Consider the following 17,400-nt stretch of genomic DNA (forward strand, 5'->3'; position numbering starts at 1 on the left):
TTTTAAAAAATGTCAGACCTACGCAATACCCACATACATTGTTTTATCAATTGTAAACGTTTTGCTTCATTTGCTTTACACAGACCTCTCTGTATTTTAAAGTTGTAGATTAGGAAAAAGCATAGATGACTAAAACATTCTCAGTGTCTCCAGCCCGAGACCCTCCGTTACTCTCCTGCTGGAGTTAGCAGTGCTGCTGTTAATGAAATAGTGCACGCACAAAGTCATGGCTCTGAAAAGGGTAGACCACTTTCTCCTCAAAATTGATCATAACTAGCCATATTCTATCTTGGATTGGATCCTGGAACGTAAAAAGGACATGAGTGGAAAACCTGGTGAATACCTAATGAAGTCTAGAGTTTAGTTAATTGTAACATACTGATATTAATTTCTTAGTTTGACAAATGTACCACAGTTATGTTAACATGGGGGACACAGGGTAAAGGTCTGTGGAAATGCTGTACTGCATTTGCAACTTTTCTTTAAAATTATTCCAAAACAGTAAGTTTTTTAATAAAAAGTGTATTGAGAAGTTCTAAAGGTTAAAAAAAAATTGCCCACAAGATACTTACGTCCTGAATACTCTGTAGACACTGGCTTTTATTCACAGTGATATTCACTGGCAGGAAAATTTTAAATAAACTTCAGTATTTCGTATTTGCAGTGTTGCCAGTAGGTGGCAGCAAATGCCACAGTGTGCCCTCCCTAACTGCTCATCTGTGTTTCCTCTTTACAAGGCTTTGTCACAACAAACAGAGCAAGGTGTATCTTCCAGAACCACCTTTTCCTCATGCAGAGGTAAGAAAACAGAGAATTACTGGGGCATGGAAAGAAAGAGATATAGATAACCTGACGCGGATGAGGATAGCAGGTCATTAGATAAAAGTGCTCCTAGGTAGACCTGTGGGTCCCTTTGCTTCCCAAGTCAGGTGGCGTGATGTACTCTAACTCAAGATTCATTTGTGTTTCCTCTTATTAACATTATATTACCACAGGTGGAGCATCCCTTGTCTGAAGTACTTGTGACCGGAAGTGTTTCAGACTTTGGATTTTTTTCAGATTTGGGGATATCTGCATTATACTTCCCAGTTGAACATGCCAAATTCGAAAATCTGAAATTCAGAATGTTCCAATGAGCATTTCCTTTAAGCATCATGTCAGTGCTCAAAAAGTTTCAGATTCTGAAACATTTCGGATTTTGGATTTTTGGATTAGGTATGCTCACCCCGTACTGTGTTTATATAATTCATAGCCTATGTCTGTTCTGTTGACCAGACGAGGAGTTGTGTTCTAATATATACTACTGCTTTTTTTGGGTAACAGATTTATTTATTGTTAAAAGTGTTCTTTCCAGTGAGTTATGTCAATCATCTAAGTAAATTTTTAATGTCGAAAATAACATTTCAGCTTAAAAAATAGAAAAATTCCACCTCCCTCACAGAACTGATGAGTGTTTTTATATAGCTGAATACACAGTTTTGTTTTCATTGTTTCTTTTTTCACTAAATGGTATGTTATGGACATTTCTCTGTATGCCTCATATTCTGATTGTTGCTGCTTAATTTCCATACCAAGTCATGAACATACTATAATGAACTTAATGATCCTCCTACTATTGGATAATAGCGTTACTCATTTTTTGTTACATTTTTATTGAAAGGATCTCTAAAATCGGTATAACCACTTTAGAAAACTATCTGTCAGTATCTGCTAAACAAAATGCTCTATGCCTTGGCAATTTTGTTCCTGAGGTATATACAGAATACAAAGGTATATTACCAAAAGATACATGCAGAAATCTAGAATCTTGGTAACAGTGCTGAAATATACCCAAATGCTCATGAATTCAGTAGAATGGATTTTGTGGTATATTTGTGTAGTGGAATACCTCTTACATCAATGAGCATGAATAAATGCCAATTATATGCAACAGTGTAGACACACTCCACAGATAGAATGTGAAAGAGTGAAAAGAAGCCAGATATAAAAGAGTAGATGTGGTGTGATTTTATTTCTATAGAAGTTCAAAAACACAATAAACTAAGCCATGGTATCAGAAGCTGGAATAGTGGTTATCCTGGAGGTGGGGGTGGGACAGTTGTGACTGGAGGGGACAGAGAGGGATTTCTGGGGAGCTAGTAATGTGTCACTTCTTGATGCACGTGTGTTCACTTTGTAAAAAATTCATCAAGGTAGGGAGTTAAAGATACGGAAAGAGTGAAGATTCGAATGAATCCTGTGGTGTTGGATTAAATTGGTGGTACTGGTGTGAACTCATTTTCAGTATGTGTAGATAGACACAGAAAGAAATATACTTGTGCATGTGTGTACACCTGTACATACACATACGTATCTTCCGCTAGCTCTGTCCACTGAGAGGCCCTAGGGGCAGTGACACTCTACTAGCCGGTGAACACATTTAGCACCCAGATCTTGGTTTGTAAATACCATTCTCCACTTTAAAGGAACTAGGCCTCTTTGGAAAATACAAGATAAAGCTGGAAGATCTTGCTGTGTTCTCAGACAATAATAGGGCCACGTCAGAAGGCCACCTCTGAGATCAGTGGAGCATCAAAATAAATAACGCTAGCAGTGAATATAACCCATCAAATAACAGAGAGAGAGTCCAGTGTTCTGGATTTTGGCCATTCTATCATAGGCGTGTAGTGGTATAATATCTCATTGTTTTAATTTGCAATTTCCTGATGAAGTATGGTATAGAATGCTTATTTGCCATCTGTATCTCTTCTTTGATGAGGTGTCTGTTCAAATCTTTTGCCCACTTTTTAGTAGGGTTGTTCATTTGCTTTTTGCTGAGGTTTAAGGGTGTGTAAATTTTGGGCAACAGTCCTCTATCAAATTATCTTTTGCAAATAATGTCTCCCAGTCTATGGTTTGCCATCTTTTTATTTTTAATTCAGTTCTGCCCAATCCCCCATGCTTTGGTTCTTCCTTCAGCCTAGGCAGGCTAACACCTCTTCATATTTTTTCATGTCTACTCTAGCTCATTCAGACCAATAAGCTGAAACACTACCCCAGCATCCACGGAGACTTCAGCAATGATTTCCGACAGCCGTGTGTGGTGTTCACTGGGCACCCTTCCCTCCGGTTTGGGGACGTGGTCCACTTCATGGAGCTCTGGGGAAAATCTAGTCTCAACACTGTCATATTCACAGGTAAATTGAGAAGTAAGCAAACCTCAGCCCTTTCCACTGGAGCCGCTAGCCCAGAGATAGATTTTACAGTAAATGTGATCATTGTTTTATTGTAAGTATAAAGAATAAAGACACCCCAAGGCAAAGAGTAAGAGCAAAACAATATACTGTTAGCTAACTGAGTATTAAGGCTTTCATATCTGTTTTTTAAGATTTTTCCCTGAGACAGAATTCTCCTGAACTGCTTTTTGATAGGATCTTGTAAGCTGTTTCGAGAACTGCCGTAATTCCAGTAAGCAGTCTTGTTTTACCCTTTAGGAATTATTTACTAAGATGGATCTTTCTCCTTTGATTGTAGTTCACTCTGGCTGCAATTATTCTTCCGGAGACAAATCCCTCAGGGAAAAAAAAAACTCTCTAATAAGCCCAAGTAGGAGGTTTACTTAGATAATCACTACATTATTTTATTGATTTAAGGTCAGCCTCAGTCAGCCTTAAGTTTTGGAAACCTTATGGGCTATGAAGTGAAAAACCTTGATCTGAAATGTGGCCCAACTTGCTGTAACCCCAGCCACGTCACTCACCGAGCCTCACCGTCCTTGTGAATGAGATTGTTGACAAGCACCTGCTTGGGTGGCCCCGGGCACTTGGGGAAACACCGTGTGCGAGCACCTAGTCCTGCGCCCGGCACGTAACGGCTGGTGAGAAAGTGCGGCCACGTTCTCCCGTCTCAGCGTTTCCTAAATACCTTTAAGCCTTGGGTTTTAGAACAGAGAGTGTAGTTGTACCAAAAGCGCTGGGGTCAGAGACGCTTTGGCCCTTCCCTGTGCCCAGCCTCGGTGTGCGAGGACTGTCGGTGCCTCTGTACACAGGCCACCAGGAACACGCCTGGAGTTGGACAAAGTTGGGGTTTTGCCTCGGTGCGGTGAGGGGGACACACGCTGCACAAAGATGCTAAACGGGCCTCCGTGTAGGATTGGGGTGGTTTGAGGACCCGAGACGTCGCTCTGCATCGGCGCTGCCGGGGCGCAGGAGTAACGCCACGGCTGGATGTCTGGCTGATTCTCACCTCGAACACAAGAAGGGGGCCAGGATAGGGTAATGTTTGCTTGTGTGTGGTTAGGGCAGTTTTCTGTTTTGTCTTCAGGCATGATTACAAGAGGGTCTTTTTACCGAGTGGCCCTGTCTGATGTTGGTGTCCTATGAAGTTGTGTTTGCACACAAGGAGAACACTGTGGCCTGGCGTGGGTGACAGGCCAGCTCCTGCTAACACCACGGCCAAGCAGGAAGTGCCAGGAGAGCTGCCGGTCACCAGGGGCTGCTTTTCTCTTCTTGGGCCTCCTTTTTGGGCCACAGGCAGAGGAAGTTGGGCCAAGACATTGATTCACAGTACTCGGAACTTCACACTTGCCAAGAGTTTTCTCATCAGGAGGTTGTCCAGAAATCATTGTACATAGTAGGACTAAGGTTGGTCTCTCCTTTTGATGAGCTGTGACTCTCTGACGTGACAGTAGGTACAGCATTTACATGGGCAGTCAGAAGTGTTGCTCTAGAATACATTTTCCTTTAGCTAAGAAGAAATGAGGCCTGTGTGATTGCCCATGACAACTCTGGGAAATGAGATTACATTTCAACTGGTTTGTTGGGCTTCCAGGGCAGAAGTTGTGTCGTTTCTGATGTCTGCTAGTGTCAGGGTGAAGTTTGGGGACACCTTATTGTACTGTGACTACTGTTCACATGGAAAGGGAGTCAGTATTCCCTCCTGGGTGGCCCGTGCTCGCCTCATTTTGGGTGTTCTGGGTATTCTTAGCGAAACACAATCCAGGGGGTGGTAGTTTACCTGTCTGGAAGTTCCACCAGTTGTCCTGAAGACACTGGAGAAGTCTGTGTGCCAGGTGAGCTTAAGCCAGGGGTCCATCCTCCCCGGGCACAGACTGCTAGGACTCGAGTGTCCTTGACCACATCAGGACTGTGCCGGGGTTTCGGGCTCACGGTGGGCCGCTTCCTTGAGTGGACAGAACGATCCCTGCCAAGCCGCCGCAGTGGCCCTCGAGAGAAACTGAGCATATAGCAAGGCTGGCTGCCAGCTGGGCCTGCTGGGGAATGAATGTCATGGTCTCAGCAGAAACGTTTGTCGATACGGGGTCAAGGCTGTGCGTCTGTCTCCTGGGTGCCGCCTGTCAGGTGGACGTTCTGACGTCTGTCTGTCTCGTACCTGGGTGTTAACTTTGAGCATGTCAATTCCTGACTTCCTTGCTCTGTGCCAGGCCTTTCCACCATGAAGTCACTGTTTTTCTCTTTGTATTTAATCAGTATCTTATGAGGGACACTTTAGAACTATGTATATATACTGTTCTTCCTCAAATTTTTACCAGATTTTCTTAGAATTTATTAATGATTCTGGTCTGAATAAATCATTACCAGATGGTGATTTTTTTTAATTTCATCTTTTTGCATTCCACAGTTGGTGTTTTCTTGTGAAGAGGAGCTTTGCCTTCTCCCCCGTTTACTTATTTTTCCCTCATATCTCTCATCTGCCTCTTCATCTGTGTGGGAAACTTTGAGCCCACACTGTTCCTCCCATTCCACATCCATCGCACAGGGTTCGCGCCAGCCCCTCCCGTGCCTGATTTCGGACTCCGCTGACTGTCACCTGCACACATCGTCCTTCCTGGCTCGCTCTCCTAACCTCGCTGACCGTCCGCTGGGCCCTCACCACACCAGCCGTCGCCTCATTTGGCAGCTCCTCTGTTGCCTACATTTTATTAAATAAAATGTCTTTTTTGTTACCTTCCTTAGAACCGGACTTCTCCTACCTGGAGGCCCTGGCTCCCTACCAGCCGCTGGCCATGAAGTGCATCTACTGCCCCATTGATACGCGGCTGAACTTCATCCAGGTGTCCAAGCTGCTTAAAGAAGTACAGGTAAGGAAGGAAGCTATGTCGGTGTTGTCACGTGGTCACGTTACCTCTGTACATCTGTGGGTGGGGGAGGGCCACAGCTGTATCTGACCTCTTGTCTTCCTCGATTCTCAAACGTCTGCAGAACGCTGGGACGTGTGCTGGTTACTCTTCACACTTAAAAAGAGGAGTGGGCTTTACACCCTGAAAGAAGTTTCCATTCTAAAGAAATCAAAAGCGGAAGGGAGGGAAAACAGTCTAGAACTTTTTAATGAGGACTATCTGTGTCCACTTAAAACCCACCAACTCTCCCTCACCACCCCCCTAAAGAAAGTCATTCTAAAAACATACTAAGCTGAAAGGCAGTTTCATTAGAACATGTGTTGGGCCCTTGTTGCACATGTGGGCTAGTGCCACAAGCAGGGTTGCGGTGGTGTTTTAGAGATTCGGTTTGGTTTGGGTTTGGTGGCACTTTCTGCCCTGGAGAAAGGGAAGGAGCAGTTGGGGTAAAGTGGTAGATCAAGGGAAGACTCTGCACACGGCAGGGGGGAGGGAGGGAGAGCGGGGGTACAGACGCACTCCCCAGGTCGGTCGCTGCATGCCTGGAAGGTTTTCTGGCAGCTGGGAACAGGGAGACTAACTGGAATTGGCGAGGAAGGCGGCTTAGAACAGGTGAGAGGGAAGTTCTGCGTTCCCACTCTCTCGGTGTTTTCAGAAGCGTCAAGGAGGGCCAGGTGCCCTGGCACCGCCTCCCGCCTCGTCCGTCACTCAGCAGGTGGGACTGGCACCCTTCATCTCTTGGCCTAGGCCAGAAGGTCTCTTCCCTGCTCTGCACAGACTCCTTGACCTCAGGAAGAGAGGCCCTTCCACAGAACTCCAAGGCAGGGGGGCAAGAAACAGGAAAGCCGGAGACCGCAGGAGTGCAGGGAGAATGGATTCCGGTGATCACTGACTTGCTCGCCCTACGGGGAAAGCACATGGGCTTTCTCCAGGTGTGCGTAGAGCAGGTAGCCAGTTTTTGGCCTGTGTGGAGCCATGTGATGCCCCATGAGTGTTCATCAACATGCTGGAAAAACGGCTAAGAGCCTGTTGTTTTTCATGACTCAGAAACTTCAACTCCCAGTCCCTAAGCCCGCTGCATGCTCCTCACACCCCTCTGCAGCCTGCTGACCTTGTAAACCAGAGGCCACCTTGTCTCCACTTGAGGAGACGAAAACCTGGGAGAAGCCCTGGCTGTGGTCGTGTAGTGAGATGGCTTTGAGCTAAAGATGCTAACAGGTCAGGAAGAAAAACAAAAGGCAGTTTGAAGAAGAAAAGCGTCAGCCCTGAGAAACAAGTGCTGTTCTAAATCCAACTAGTTCAGCTTGTTGGAAAGCCTTATTCTTTTTTTTTTTTTTTGAGACAGGATCTCACTCTGTCGCCCTGGCTAGAGCACAAATGGCATCATCATAGCTCACTGCAACCTCAAACTCCTGGGCTCACGTGATCCCCCTGCCTTAGCCTCCCGAGTAGCTGGGACTACAGGCACGCACCACCATGCCCAGCTAATTTTTCTATTTTTAATAGAGATGCGGTCTCGCTCTTGCTCACGCTGGTCTCAAACTCCTGGCTTCAAATGATCTTCCTACGTTGGCAGGAAAACCTTATTCTTCAAGGAATTTGTGGCATGGCCCAAACTCTTAAAAGCAGGCGTATGATACAATGACCCTGTGTGCTGCCAACATTACTTTCCAGTTGGGTGATATTTGCCCAAAGTAAACATTGGTTTACTGATTTTTTTTCCTCTCAAGATAATGAAAAGAAAGACATTTTGTTTAAAAAAAAAAAAAAAAAGTTCTGTCTCTGATTCACTGTCATGCACAGTTGAGCATGCGACCCGACCTGTGCCCAGTGGCTAACACCACTTGACCTGCAGACACCAGAAGAACTCCACGCCCAGAACGCCAGCCTAGCAGGAAAGGTCACAGTTCTTGCTGATCGGCCAAGAGCGGGTAACAGTTGGTGTGCGCTAAACGTTACCAGACGACTGTGCCCTCCAAGAGCTCAGAGGCCACTTGGGAGGAAGATGTGGAAGTCACCATGAAAGTTACGTAAATAGAGTGAAAAAAAGAAATCCAGACTGAGGCAGTAAATCCTCACTCACGCACACAGCTGGCAGCTAAGGGGCTTCCCTGAGATGTTCGTTCTACCCCGCACCCTACTCCCCTCTCCTCTGGCCGCTTAGCGGGTGCGGGAGAGCAGTGCTCGAGGTGGCCTGAACGCGGGGAGCCTGCGGGGAGAGGCGGGGTAGGGAGCAGCCGCTCTGCCTCACGGTCTTGTCTCCTTCCTTGCCTTCGCCCTTGACCCTGTCCCGTTCGCTCCTCAGCCCCTGCACGTGGTCTGTCCTGAGCAGTACACCCAGCCACCCCCAGCCCAGTCCCACAGGACAGACCTTGTGATCGACTGCCAGCCCCCAGCGACGTCCTATCGGCGGGCCGAGGTCCTCACCCTGCCCTTCAAACGTCGCTACGAGAAGATCGAGATCATGCCGGAGGTGAGCTGCACTCTCTCGTGATTATTCCTAAAGGTCAGGGACATCAGTGGGGGATAATGCTCTGTCTGTGGTCTCGTCTGTCTGCGAATACACTGCATGGCCTACAGGGACGCACAGGGACAACACTGAGGCCCCCGCCCAGAACAGGGACCCCAGAGGGCCAGCACCCCAGCTGGACCTGGCCGCCCTGCACTCGGGCTCGGGGCTGCTGCCTGGGGCCCTCGAGCAGCCCGGGCCTGGCCGCCCTGAAGGCTTTTCTAGGCCTGCTTTTCAAATACATTTGGATATTTTTCTGGATTTGAGTAGATGGCTTTCCCTCAGGGAAGATAATCAGTTCCAGGAAACAGCATATGGTAGATGAGTGAGAAAGTTGCTACCCTGATATTTATCTATTAATAATATCGGCTGCCTGCGTCATCCCCTTCCCTTCCTCCTCCGCAGCCTCCCACCGCCGCCAGGCCAGCAGCCTGAGCCGCGCTCCACAGCTGTCCCTCAGACTCCAGATGGTTCTCTCTGCTTATTTCTACTGATTTCACTTCATGCAAAGATAGAGGTTTTCATCATTCTTGAAATACAATGCAAAGTAGAGCCAAAAGTATCCACCAACCACATGCCTGGACAGTGTATGTGTGAGATGAAAGGGTTAAGCTCTCTTGCTGCTTTTTCTGTTTTGCTGCTACTAAAGGATGTCGTTTCTCCCCCAAATGAAGGTGTACCCTCTGCGGCTTCTTCATAGATCCCCTCTGGTCCTTACAAGTTCAGAGCAGATCGGAGCTGTCGGCCCTCATGGGCCTGTTCTAGGAAAGTCCCGAGTGGCGAGGGGACACCCCTCCCTCCCAGAGGTGCCTGAGCTGTGGCGGTGTGGGCGGACTTCCATTCTGGCAGAGCTGCCACGTGACGTCTGTCCCCCGTGAAGAACCCACCTTCAGAGTTGCCTTGGAAATGGAGTTCCTTCCCAGCGGCCCAGGCAGAGTCTCCCCTACTCGGTTCCCAGGATGCCACCCCCAGACCTCCCACCCCAGCCTCACCTGTGACGGGGGTGACCGCAGTGTAGGGAGGAAAAGCCTACTTATGGGTGGGACAGAGGGGAGAGCAGGGCCTGGCGCACATCTGTCTCCTCTGTCAGGAGCGTGTCACACTTTCCCATGTTTTATTACATGAAATAGTCCTCACGTACTGCCAAGCCATCGTACGTTTTCATATCCTAAGCTGCTGCTTCTGCCCATTTGATAGTGATTTTCATGTTTACGTAATGGTGTCTTGCATGGTTTTTTTTTTTTTTTTTTTTTAAAGACAGGGTCCCACTCTGTCACCCTGGGTAGAGTGCAGTGGCATCACCATAGCTCACAGCAACCTCAAACTTCTGGCCTCAAGCAATCCTCCTGCCTCAGTCTCCGAAGTAGCTGGAACTACAGGCATACACCACTGTGCTTGGCTAATTTTTTTTTTTATAGAGACGGGGTCTCGCTCTTGCTCAGGCTGGTCTCAAACTCCTGAGCTGAAGTGATCCTCCTGCCTCAGCGTCCCAGAGTGCTAGGATTACAGGCGTGAGCCACTGAGCCCAACACGCTCCCAGTAAGACCGTGCCGCACGACAGCTGCGTAGAGGAGAGGGCACGCGTTAGGTGCAGGCTGTAGGGAGAGATCAACCCCACAGGGAAAGCTGGGGTTCCACCTTTGGGAGAAGGCAGATTTTCAGGAATGAAGGAACTCAAGTCCTGCTGTCTCTGTCCTTCCTGCCTGACACTCGTCACCTGGGGAGGGGATGAGGGTGAACCAGAGGCCAGACTGAATGGGAAGTCTGCACTTGGTATGCATGTTGAGTAAGGGGGAGCCCTGGTAGGTTTTGGGGAGACACTGAGAGTGGTTTGGAAGCCACCCAAAGGATCAGTGTGAGGCTGGGTGCCTTGGCAGGGTGTTGCCACTTCATTATTTTGGGGTGACAAAAGGGAGGTGCAGAGGGGTCAGCACACTGGGGTCTGGCACACAGTGACAGGCGGCTGTCCTGGGTGACCTCACTGGGAGGCGCCGCGTCACGGGAAAGCCAGGCTCAGTCCGGTCAGTGCTCCTGGCCACTTTGCCCACCGCGACCACCCCTTTTTCCTTGTATTCTCGTCCCTCCTGTCTCTGTTGGGATCGATAGAGATTTGTCTGTGTGTATATCATGGAGGTATTTATTTGAAAAATTTACCTTTTTTCTTCCTTAAAGTTATTTGGTCATTTTAGACTGCAGTGATGTAAATAATGATTATTAAGGGCTCAGCTTTGACACTTCTCTAGGTAATTGGTGCCTTTGCCACCAAGCTGGGCAGGGGGCATATGGCTGTGAGCCCGGTGGACAGGGGACCCCAGCCTCTGGGACATCGTCCACCCTTGAGCTTGACCTGGAAGGGTGGGGCTGCGGCCCCTCTTCCCCCAGCCTGAGAGGGGGCCTGTCTGAACCTGCCTTTGCTTGCAGCTCGCAGATTCGCTGGTGCCCATGGAGATCAAGCCTGGCATCTCCCTGGCAACCGTCTCGGCCGTGCTGCACACTAAAGATAACAAGCACGTTCTTCAGGTAGCGTGGGCGGCGGTGGGCTGGGCGTGAACGGGGGGAGCCACGGGCCATTGCCTTGCAAGCCGAGAAGTCAGAGAGCAGGCCCCTTCGTGGACTGTGTGAAACAAGGAGGGCGCTTCATGTACATTCTTGACTATTTTTTTATCTGGCCACGTGCCTTGGGGACGGGGGAAGAAAGACAAGGCCGTTACAGCATCCTAAGTGCCACCCAGCTCTGAAAATATCAGCGTCACCGGAAGCTTCTGCGGGCACATTCCTCAGACGGGCATCTGTGGCGCACCCACCCCGAGCGCTGCGGTGCACGCCGGGTGCTGTGGGCGACATGGAAGCGCGGGGCACATCCGTGTGCAGCCGTGGAGGCCGAGAGCCTGGCACACACTGGACCGCACCGGTGGGTGGCAGGGGGCCTGCAGGGCACTGCACGCCTCACTCCCAGGGTGCCTACTGCCGTGCAGTGTCGCCATGAAAGACCCCTTTCAGATTTGGACTGTGGCACCCTCCTGCCTGTGTGCAAACTGGCTGGCCGCTGTTGGAAGTATGTGCGACGCTGCGCTGAGTCCTTGACGTGCGTTGTCTCATTGAATCCTCCACACCGTTCTCTTACCACCACGTCAGAGTCGGTTTCTCGACAGAGGTGCGGCAGCCAGGAGGGGCAGACTGTAGTCTGACGCTGCAGCGCCAGCACGGTTTACCGTGGAGAATTTACCCAGCAAATGCTGGAGCGAATCAGTTGAAAATCTGAAATGGATCTTGATAAAAGGCAGAGATCTTAGCCAAATAAGACGCCCTTCCATGTGGAAAGCGGAGCGTTCGCGTGTGTTGTGAACGCCACAGGGAGCCCCCAGCTGGTTTTTCACTCCACGGGTGACACGGGGACAGGGCGGGCTCGGGTTCTCAGAGGAAGCTCACTCAGGGCCACGCTTTCCTTCTGCTCCAGCCCCCGCCCAGGCCCGCCCAGCCCACGAGTGGTAAGAAGAGAAAGCGGGTGAGCGATGACGTTCCGGACTGCAAAGTTCTGAAGCCTCTGCTGAGCGGCTCCATCCCTGTGGAGCAGTTTGTGCAGACCCTGGAGAAGGTGGGCCAGTTATGCGTGCACCGTCTACACTGCATGGAAGCTCTGCTTTCGGTGGCTCCTTGCAGCCCTGGCTGCCAGGAATGTATGTTGCTGCTTGTCACTTAGTCCCACCGTCCACGCTATTGTCACACTCATCTAGGGTCACAGGGTGCCGAGTGGGGAGCATGCCTGCCCAGCGCTGGGCGCTAGAGGAATGCCTCCCAAAACCCCGTTTCCAGCCTTTTCTCAAACACACAGGTGACATGAGAGGGGCAGAGTAGGAAAGGCCAGGACAAAGAATGGTGCATTCTGCCAGAGCCTCACTTTTCCACCCCAGGACCCCTTGCGGTCCAAGGAGATCCAAGTCTGGGGTTGAGTGTCAGGATCTGCGGGCAGGCGGCATCTGCGTTGCTAGATGGGAATTTGGGAAATGGGCCCAGCAATTTGCACGCAGGGTGGAAAGACACTGGTCCTTCCCTGTCTCGGCCACACCCCCACCGCCCCCCCCCCCCCCCAAAAACCAAGAAGTTCCTCAACTCTGATAGAAGGAAAAAAAGCTAACCTCCAAGGTGGTTATGATTTTTTCAGAGATCACCATTTTAGTCTTACAGTACGGAATCCTCCCTGGAAAGAAGGGACGGGCTAAAGCTAATGCTGCTGCTTGCAAGAAGAGCTGCAACTCACTCTAATGAGCGATGACAGAAAAGGAGATTTTCTTTTGCTAAACTCTTAATAACCACCTTTAGTCCAAACTAAATACCTCAATTGCTGACTCCTTTCAGATCTGAAAGACTTTCTCTTTATTAGCATTGGTTTCTCTCCCGTCAGTGTTCCGGGAGGGGGGGCTTCGGCCAAGTCGTCCCGCTCTCCTAGGTGCCCCCACGTGTGCTGTGGGTGATCACGATGGCCCCACCTTCCCCGTGACCTTGCAGGGCTCCGGTCCCTGTTGCTGGGCCTCAAGTTGGGCCATGTTTTTTAGAAAAAGGCCTTGGGCCTGGCTCACCCTGGGTCCTGACTCAGTGCTCCACTCTGCCGCGGCCGCCGCCTCTCCTCCCTGCAGGAGGAGCTGTCTGTCACAGAGTGGGGACGGTCTCCCTGCCCCCGTGCCTTTCCCTGTTTTGTGTCCCTCGCAGGCAGATGTCTTCTGCTTTTTCATTTTCAACTTTGATTTGTAAGGAAACGCTGTCACCAGCATGAGTGATGGCCAGAGCAATACCTGCTCTGCTGCTCTTTCCCCTTGAGAGGACTTGCGGGGTCCCAAGGTCAGCGGTGTCTTGCCTCAGTGGCATTTTCCTAGGAGCTCGGACAGCTGAGACTTAGGAGGGAGCTCGTCCCCAGGGAGTATGGGTGTGACTCTGAGAATAGCCTCACGTCCCAGACTCCTGACACAGGTGCTTGGACGTGCTCCTCCAATGACTCAAAAAGCCGAAGCAGGCTGTGGGACTTCTGGTGTTTTGCATGAGATTTTGCACATTTGGGGCCTCTTTTAAGGTACATGAAAGTGTGGTTGAATTCTGTTGCTGTAGTAGGCCATATTGCTAGTCTGAGAATCGTATTGAGGAGTGTCTAAAAATGCCAGTTTCTAGAATTTTCATACACTTCTAGAAGTGTCATTTTTAGCACTTTTCCGAGTGTACCCATCCTCCTCCTCTTTCTTTTCTCTCGGAGCAGCACGGCTTCAGCGACATTAAGGTGGAGGACACCGCCAAGGGCCACATCGTCCTGCTCCAGGAGGCCGAGACGCTCATCCAGATCGAGGAAGATTCCACCCACATCATCTGTGACAATGACGAGATGCTCAGGGTGCGACTGCGGGACCTGGTGCTCAAGTTCTTACAGAAGTTCTGAGCGGGACCTCCGAGCCATCCCACCTGCCTAAAATCCTACAGTCCCTCACTGCGAGGCACAAGCCCCCCAAGGAAGGGACAAGAGGCTGCTGGCTGTGTCTTTGCAGTGTCCTCTGGCTTAAGGAATGAAGAGTTGCTCATGAGGGAACTAACCTGGAGCGATGGCCGGGATCCTGGTCTGGAATCCTCGCACCGTTTCAGGCAAGAACTTTCCCTTTTAACTTTGGGCTCATCACTGTCTTCTCGACTCCGGCTCTCTCGAGGAGCCGCAGGGTAAGCGTGAGTGTGACAGAAACAGCTTTCCGAGAGGCCAGTGGCGGACGGGGAAGAGAAAGGATGACCCGCTTGTCGTCTGATGTGACCTGTTTGTTTCCACGGTGCACAGGCCTCGGGCAGGGGAACTGGCCTTGGGCTTTATTCACTCGCCCGCAGGGCTGTACCTAACGAGAGAGGAGCCCCGAAAATTAGATGGACTCATCCGTCTGTCTTTTACACTGTGAGCCCATTTTGCTATTAAAAACTTACTTTTTATAGAAGTATCCATGTTGAACCTATGATCAATATACTGATTTAGTAGCTGAAAAAATAGGAAAATATACAGAACAACATGAACTTGGAAAACACCATCCCAAATATGTGTACATTAAATAAGATAACCCACCCCTGTTTACAGTAAATACAGACATGTTCGTTCTTAAATTATATGAAAAGGTGTTTCCCTTTAAGCTCTGCCTGCATAAAAACAGGGACGCAGGTCAATGGCACCAGCCCCGACCTTCACGGAGGGCCCAGCGGGCAGCTCAGGCTGTGCTAGTTGGTGGCTGCCTTCCCCACGGCGCCTCGGTCTCCGCACTGAACCCAGCGTCACACGCAGTAGCCACAGGCCCCCTAGGAGTAGGAAGGTTTTAGAGAAAACACCCTCTCACAAAAGACTACTGCATTTGAAATAGTTACCAGATGACATCTAGTCTTAGACGGCACGAGTTGTGACACACAGGTCAACTTGGCAAGTGTTAGAATGTGGTCAGTTGAACAAGTCTTAGAAGTGGTGGACTCAGCTCCGCCTGCTGTTCTCAGTCCGAAGTCAGTTCTCGAACTCAGCTGACAGCTCAGCATCACGCAGGGATTGAGTGAGCAAGAAACATGTGACAAGAACTATAGAACTAATTGCTCAGGTTTTACGGAGCATTGATTAGCATCGCTCGGAATGATATCAGTGGGAATGTATTCTTAGAGGAGGAAAAAGCCACTTCGTAAGTCATTCCAATCAAGGGTCCTAGGATGTGTTAGAGTCAACTAGGGGCCTACACCCATGGGCCAAGACTGACACTGCAGGAAACTGACGTGTCACGGCTGCGAACGTGTCTTGTTTTTTGGAAGAGAACTGTAACCATGCATCATCACAGGGAGGCACACTTCCCAGCAAAACTTTTGAGAGAATCAAGTTAAATTGTCAAAATATCTTGAAAAATGCAAAAGCAGGGTAAGACAGAACGTAGAAGAAACTAAATGGCTATTTAATTTAAATGTCCCAGCAATGCTATGTCCAGGAACGCTGGGATTTGTCCAAGTCTGACTTCTGTTGGTCAGAGAGCCTCAGGCAGTGATCCCGGGAGGGCTGGTTACTAAAGAGACCGTGGTCTGTGAGCCCAAATGAGTCAGTGACCGCCTGCCAGGCAGGGAATAATTTACAAATTATGGAGGTTTTAATCGAGTCATCATCACCCACTTAGTGGCAGAAGCCAGAGGCAGGAGGAAGCAAAGGATCACCCTGTAGAGCACAGAGAATCTAGAGCTGGCCTTGCCAAGCATGCGGAGAGAGCAGTTCTGAATAACTCTACCTGAAGTGCAGATACCTGAGTACTAAGCCAGGTTAGTTAGTAAAGACCCAAAAGAAATGGTAGAAGCCACCTGTGAGTGCTGTGATCAGCCCACTGACGATGGCCCTATTAGAAAAGGCAGCCCACTGACACTCAAACTAACTTGGTGAAGAATCTCACTTCTAGAAAATATTTCCTTAAGCCCAGTGGAATCCTAATGATTAAACGGTGATTGAAAAAAACCTTAAAAATTGTTAAAGTCTTTCTACAAAGTGGTATATTAGGTATCTATTGTTACACAGCAAATTACCCCAAAACGTAGAGCTTAAGACAATAAACATGAACATCACCATTGCTGTGGGTCAAGAATCTGGTGTGGCTTAGCTGGGTGCTCCCAGCTCAGGGTCCTCCCTCCACATGGCTGCAGTCAAGGTGTTGGACGAAGGAACTGAAGTGGTTCAGGAACTTCCCCCACAACCCACAGCCGGTATGTGGCTTCTGCTGTCCCGTGACATCACGCATGAGTATTCGCAGTCAGCAGCTGGCCGGGAAAAGGAGACCTGCCTCTTAGTCCGTTTCTTTTCAAATAAAAGTAACACCTACTCCTCTTCTGATCCCTGGAGGGCTTGGAGCTTTTGGCCTCACGGTTATTCTATAAAGGCAGAAGTTGGCTTCTCCAAACTGTAATGAAGCATCAACAGAAACACGAGTGAAGAAACCTCCAAACTGGATGATGATGTATTAGAATGAGCCAAGCAATCTGATGGGAATAGTACCAGAGATAAAGAATAACATTTTAGATGATAAAAGTGCCAATTCATCAAGAAGATACTGTCATAACTCTGTATGTATCTAATGACAGCTTCAAAATAAATGAAGCAAAAGCCAAAACTATTAAAGCCGGTGTAGGGGTGGGGAGAGAATTCCATTAAAATAATTGGAGATTTTTATCACCCTTTTCTTATTAAATCTAGACAAGTCAATAGCTTCATAAATGATCTGAACAAAACTGTCAACAACCTTAACCTGATACTCTTAAAGTACTAAATACACATTTAGTACTGCAGAACACACATTGTTCAAGTGTACGTGGTATATTTACTATGAAAACTATATGCTGCATAAAACAAGTCTCACTACATTTAAAAGGATTAGAATCATACACAAAATGTCCTCTCACCACAATGAAATCAAATTAGAACTCAAAATATTTTGGAAAACTGCAAATATTTAAAAATCAAACATACTTATAAAATAACTCATGGATCAAAGAAGATATCACAAAATGTATTAGAAAATATTTTGAACAGTGAAAAATACAGCTCAAAATTTGTAGGGTACTGCTAAAAGTAGTGCTTAAAATTTGCAAGCTTTCAATGCTTGTAGGAAAAAAGGCCTAAAATTGACCTAAATTTTCACCTTTAAGAAACTATAAAAAGAGTCAAGTAAACCCAAAGAAAGTAGAGGAAAGAGATAATAAAAGGAACAAAAATCAACAAAACATAACATAGTAGAGAAAACTAAGAAAGCCAAAA

General features: G+C 48.5%; 1 protein-coding gene across 1 annotated transcript in view; it reads left to right on the forward strand.

The window, feature by feature from the left end:
- INTS9 (integrator complex subunit 9) overlaps window positions 1–14,733 on the forward strand; it is a 75,293-nt gene extending 60,560 nt beyond the window's left edge. Inside the window, exons 11-17 of the mRNA XM_069485087.1 lie at window positions 738–798; window positions 3,005–3,176; window positions 5,955–6,079; window positions 8,421–8,588; window positions 11,046–11,144; window positions 12,082–12,219; window positions 13,870–14,733. Coding sequence (XP_069341188.1) covers window positions 738–798; window positions 3,005–3,176; window positions 5,955–6,079; window positions 8,421–8,588; window positions 11,046–11,144; window positions 12,082–12,219; window positions 13,870–14,046 — 940 coding nt within the window. The 3' untranslated portion in view covers window positions 14,047–14,733. The remainder of the gene's footprint in view (window positions 1–737; window positions 799–3,004; window positions 3,177–5,954; window positions 6,080–8,420; window positions 8,589–11,045; window positions 11,145–12,081; window positions 12,220–13,869) is intronic.
- The last annotated feature ends 2,667 nt before the right edge of the window (window positions 14,734–17,400 follow it).

Source organism: Eulemur rufifrons, chromosome 12 (genome assembly GCF_041146395.1).
Source record: "Eulemur rufifrons isolate Redbay chromosome 12, OSU_ERuf_1, whole genome shotgun sequence".
NCBI classification, from domain to species: Eukaryota; Metazoa; Chordata; class Mammalia; order Primates; family Lemuridae; genus Eulemur; species Eulemur rufifrons.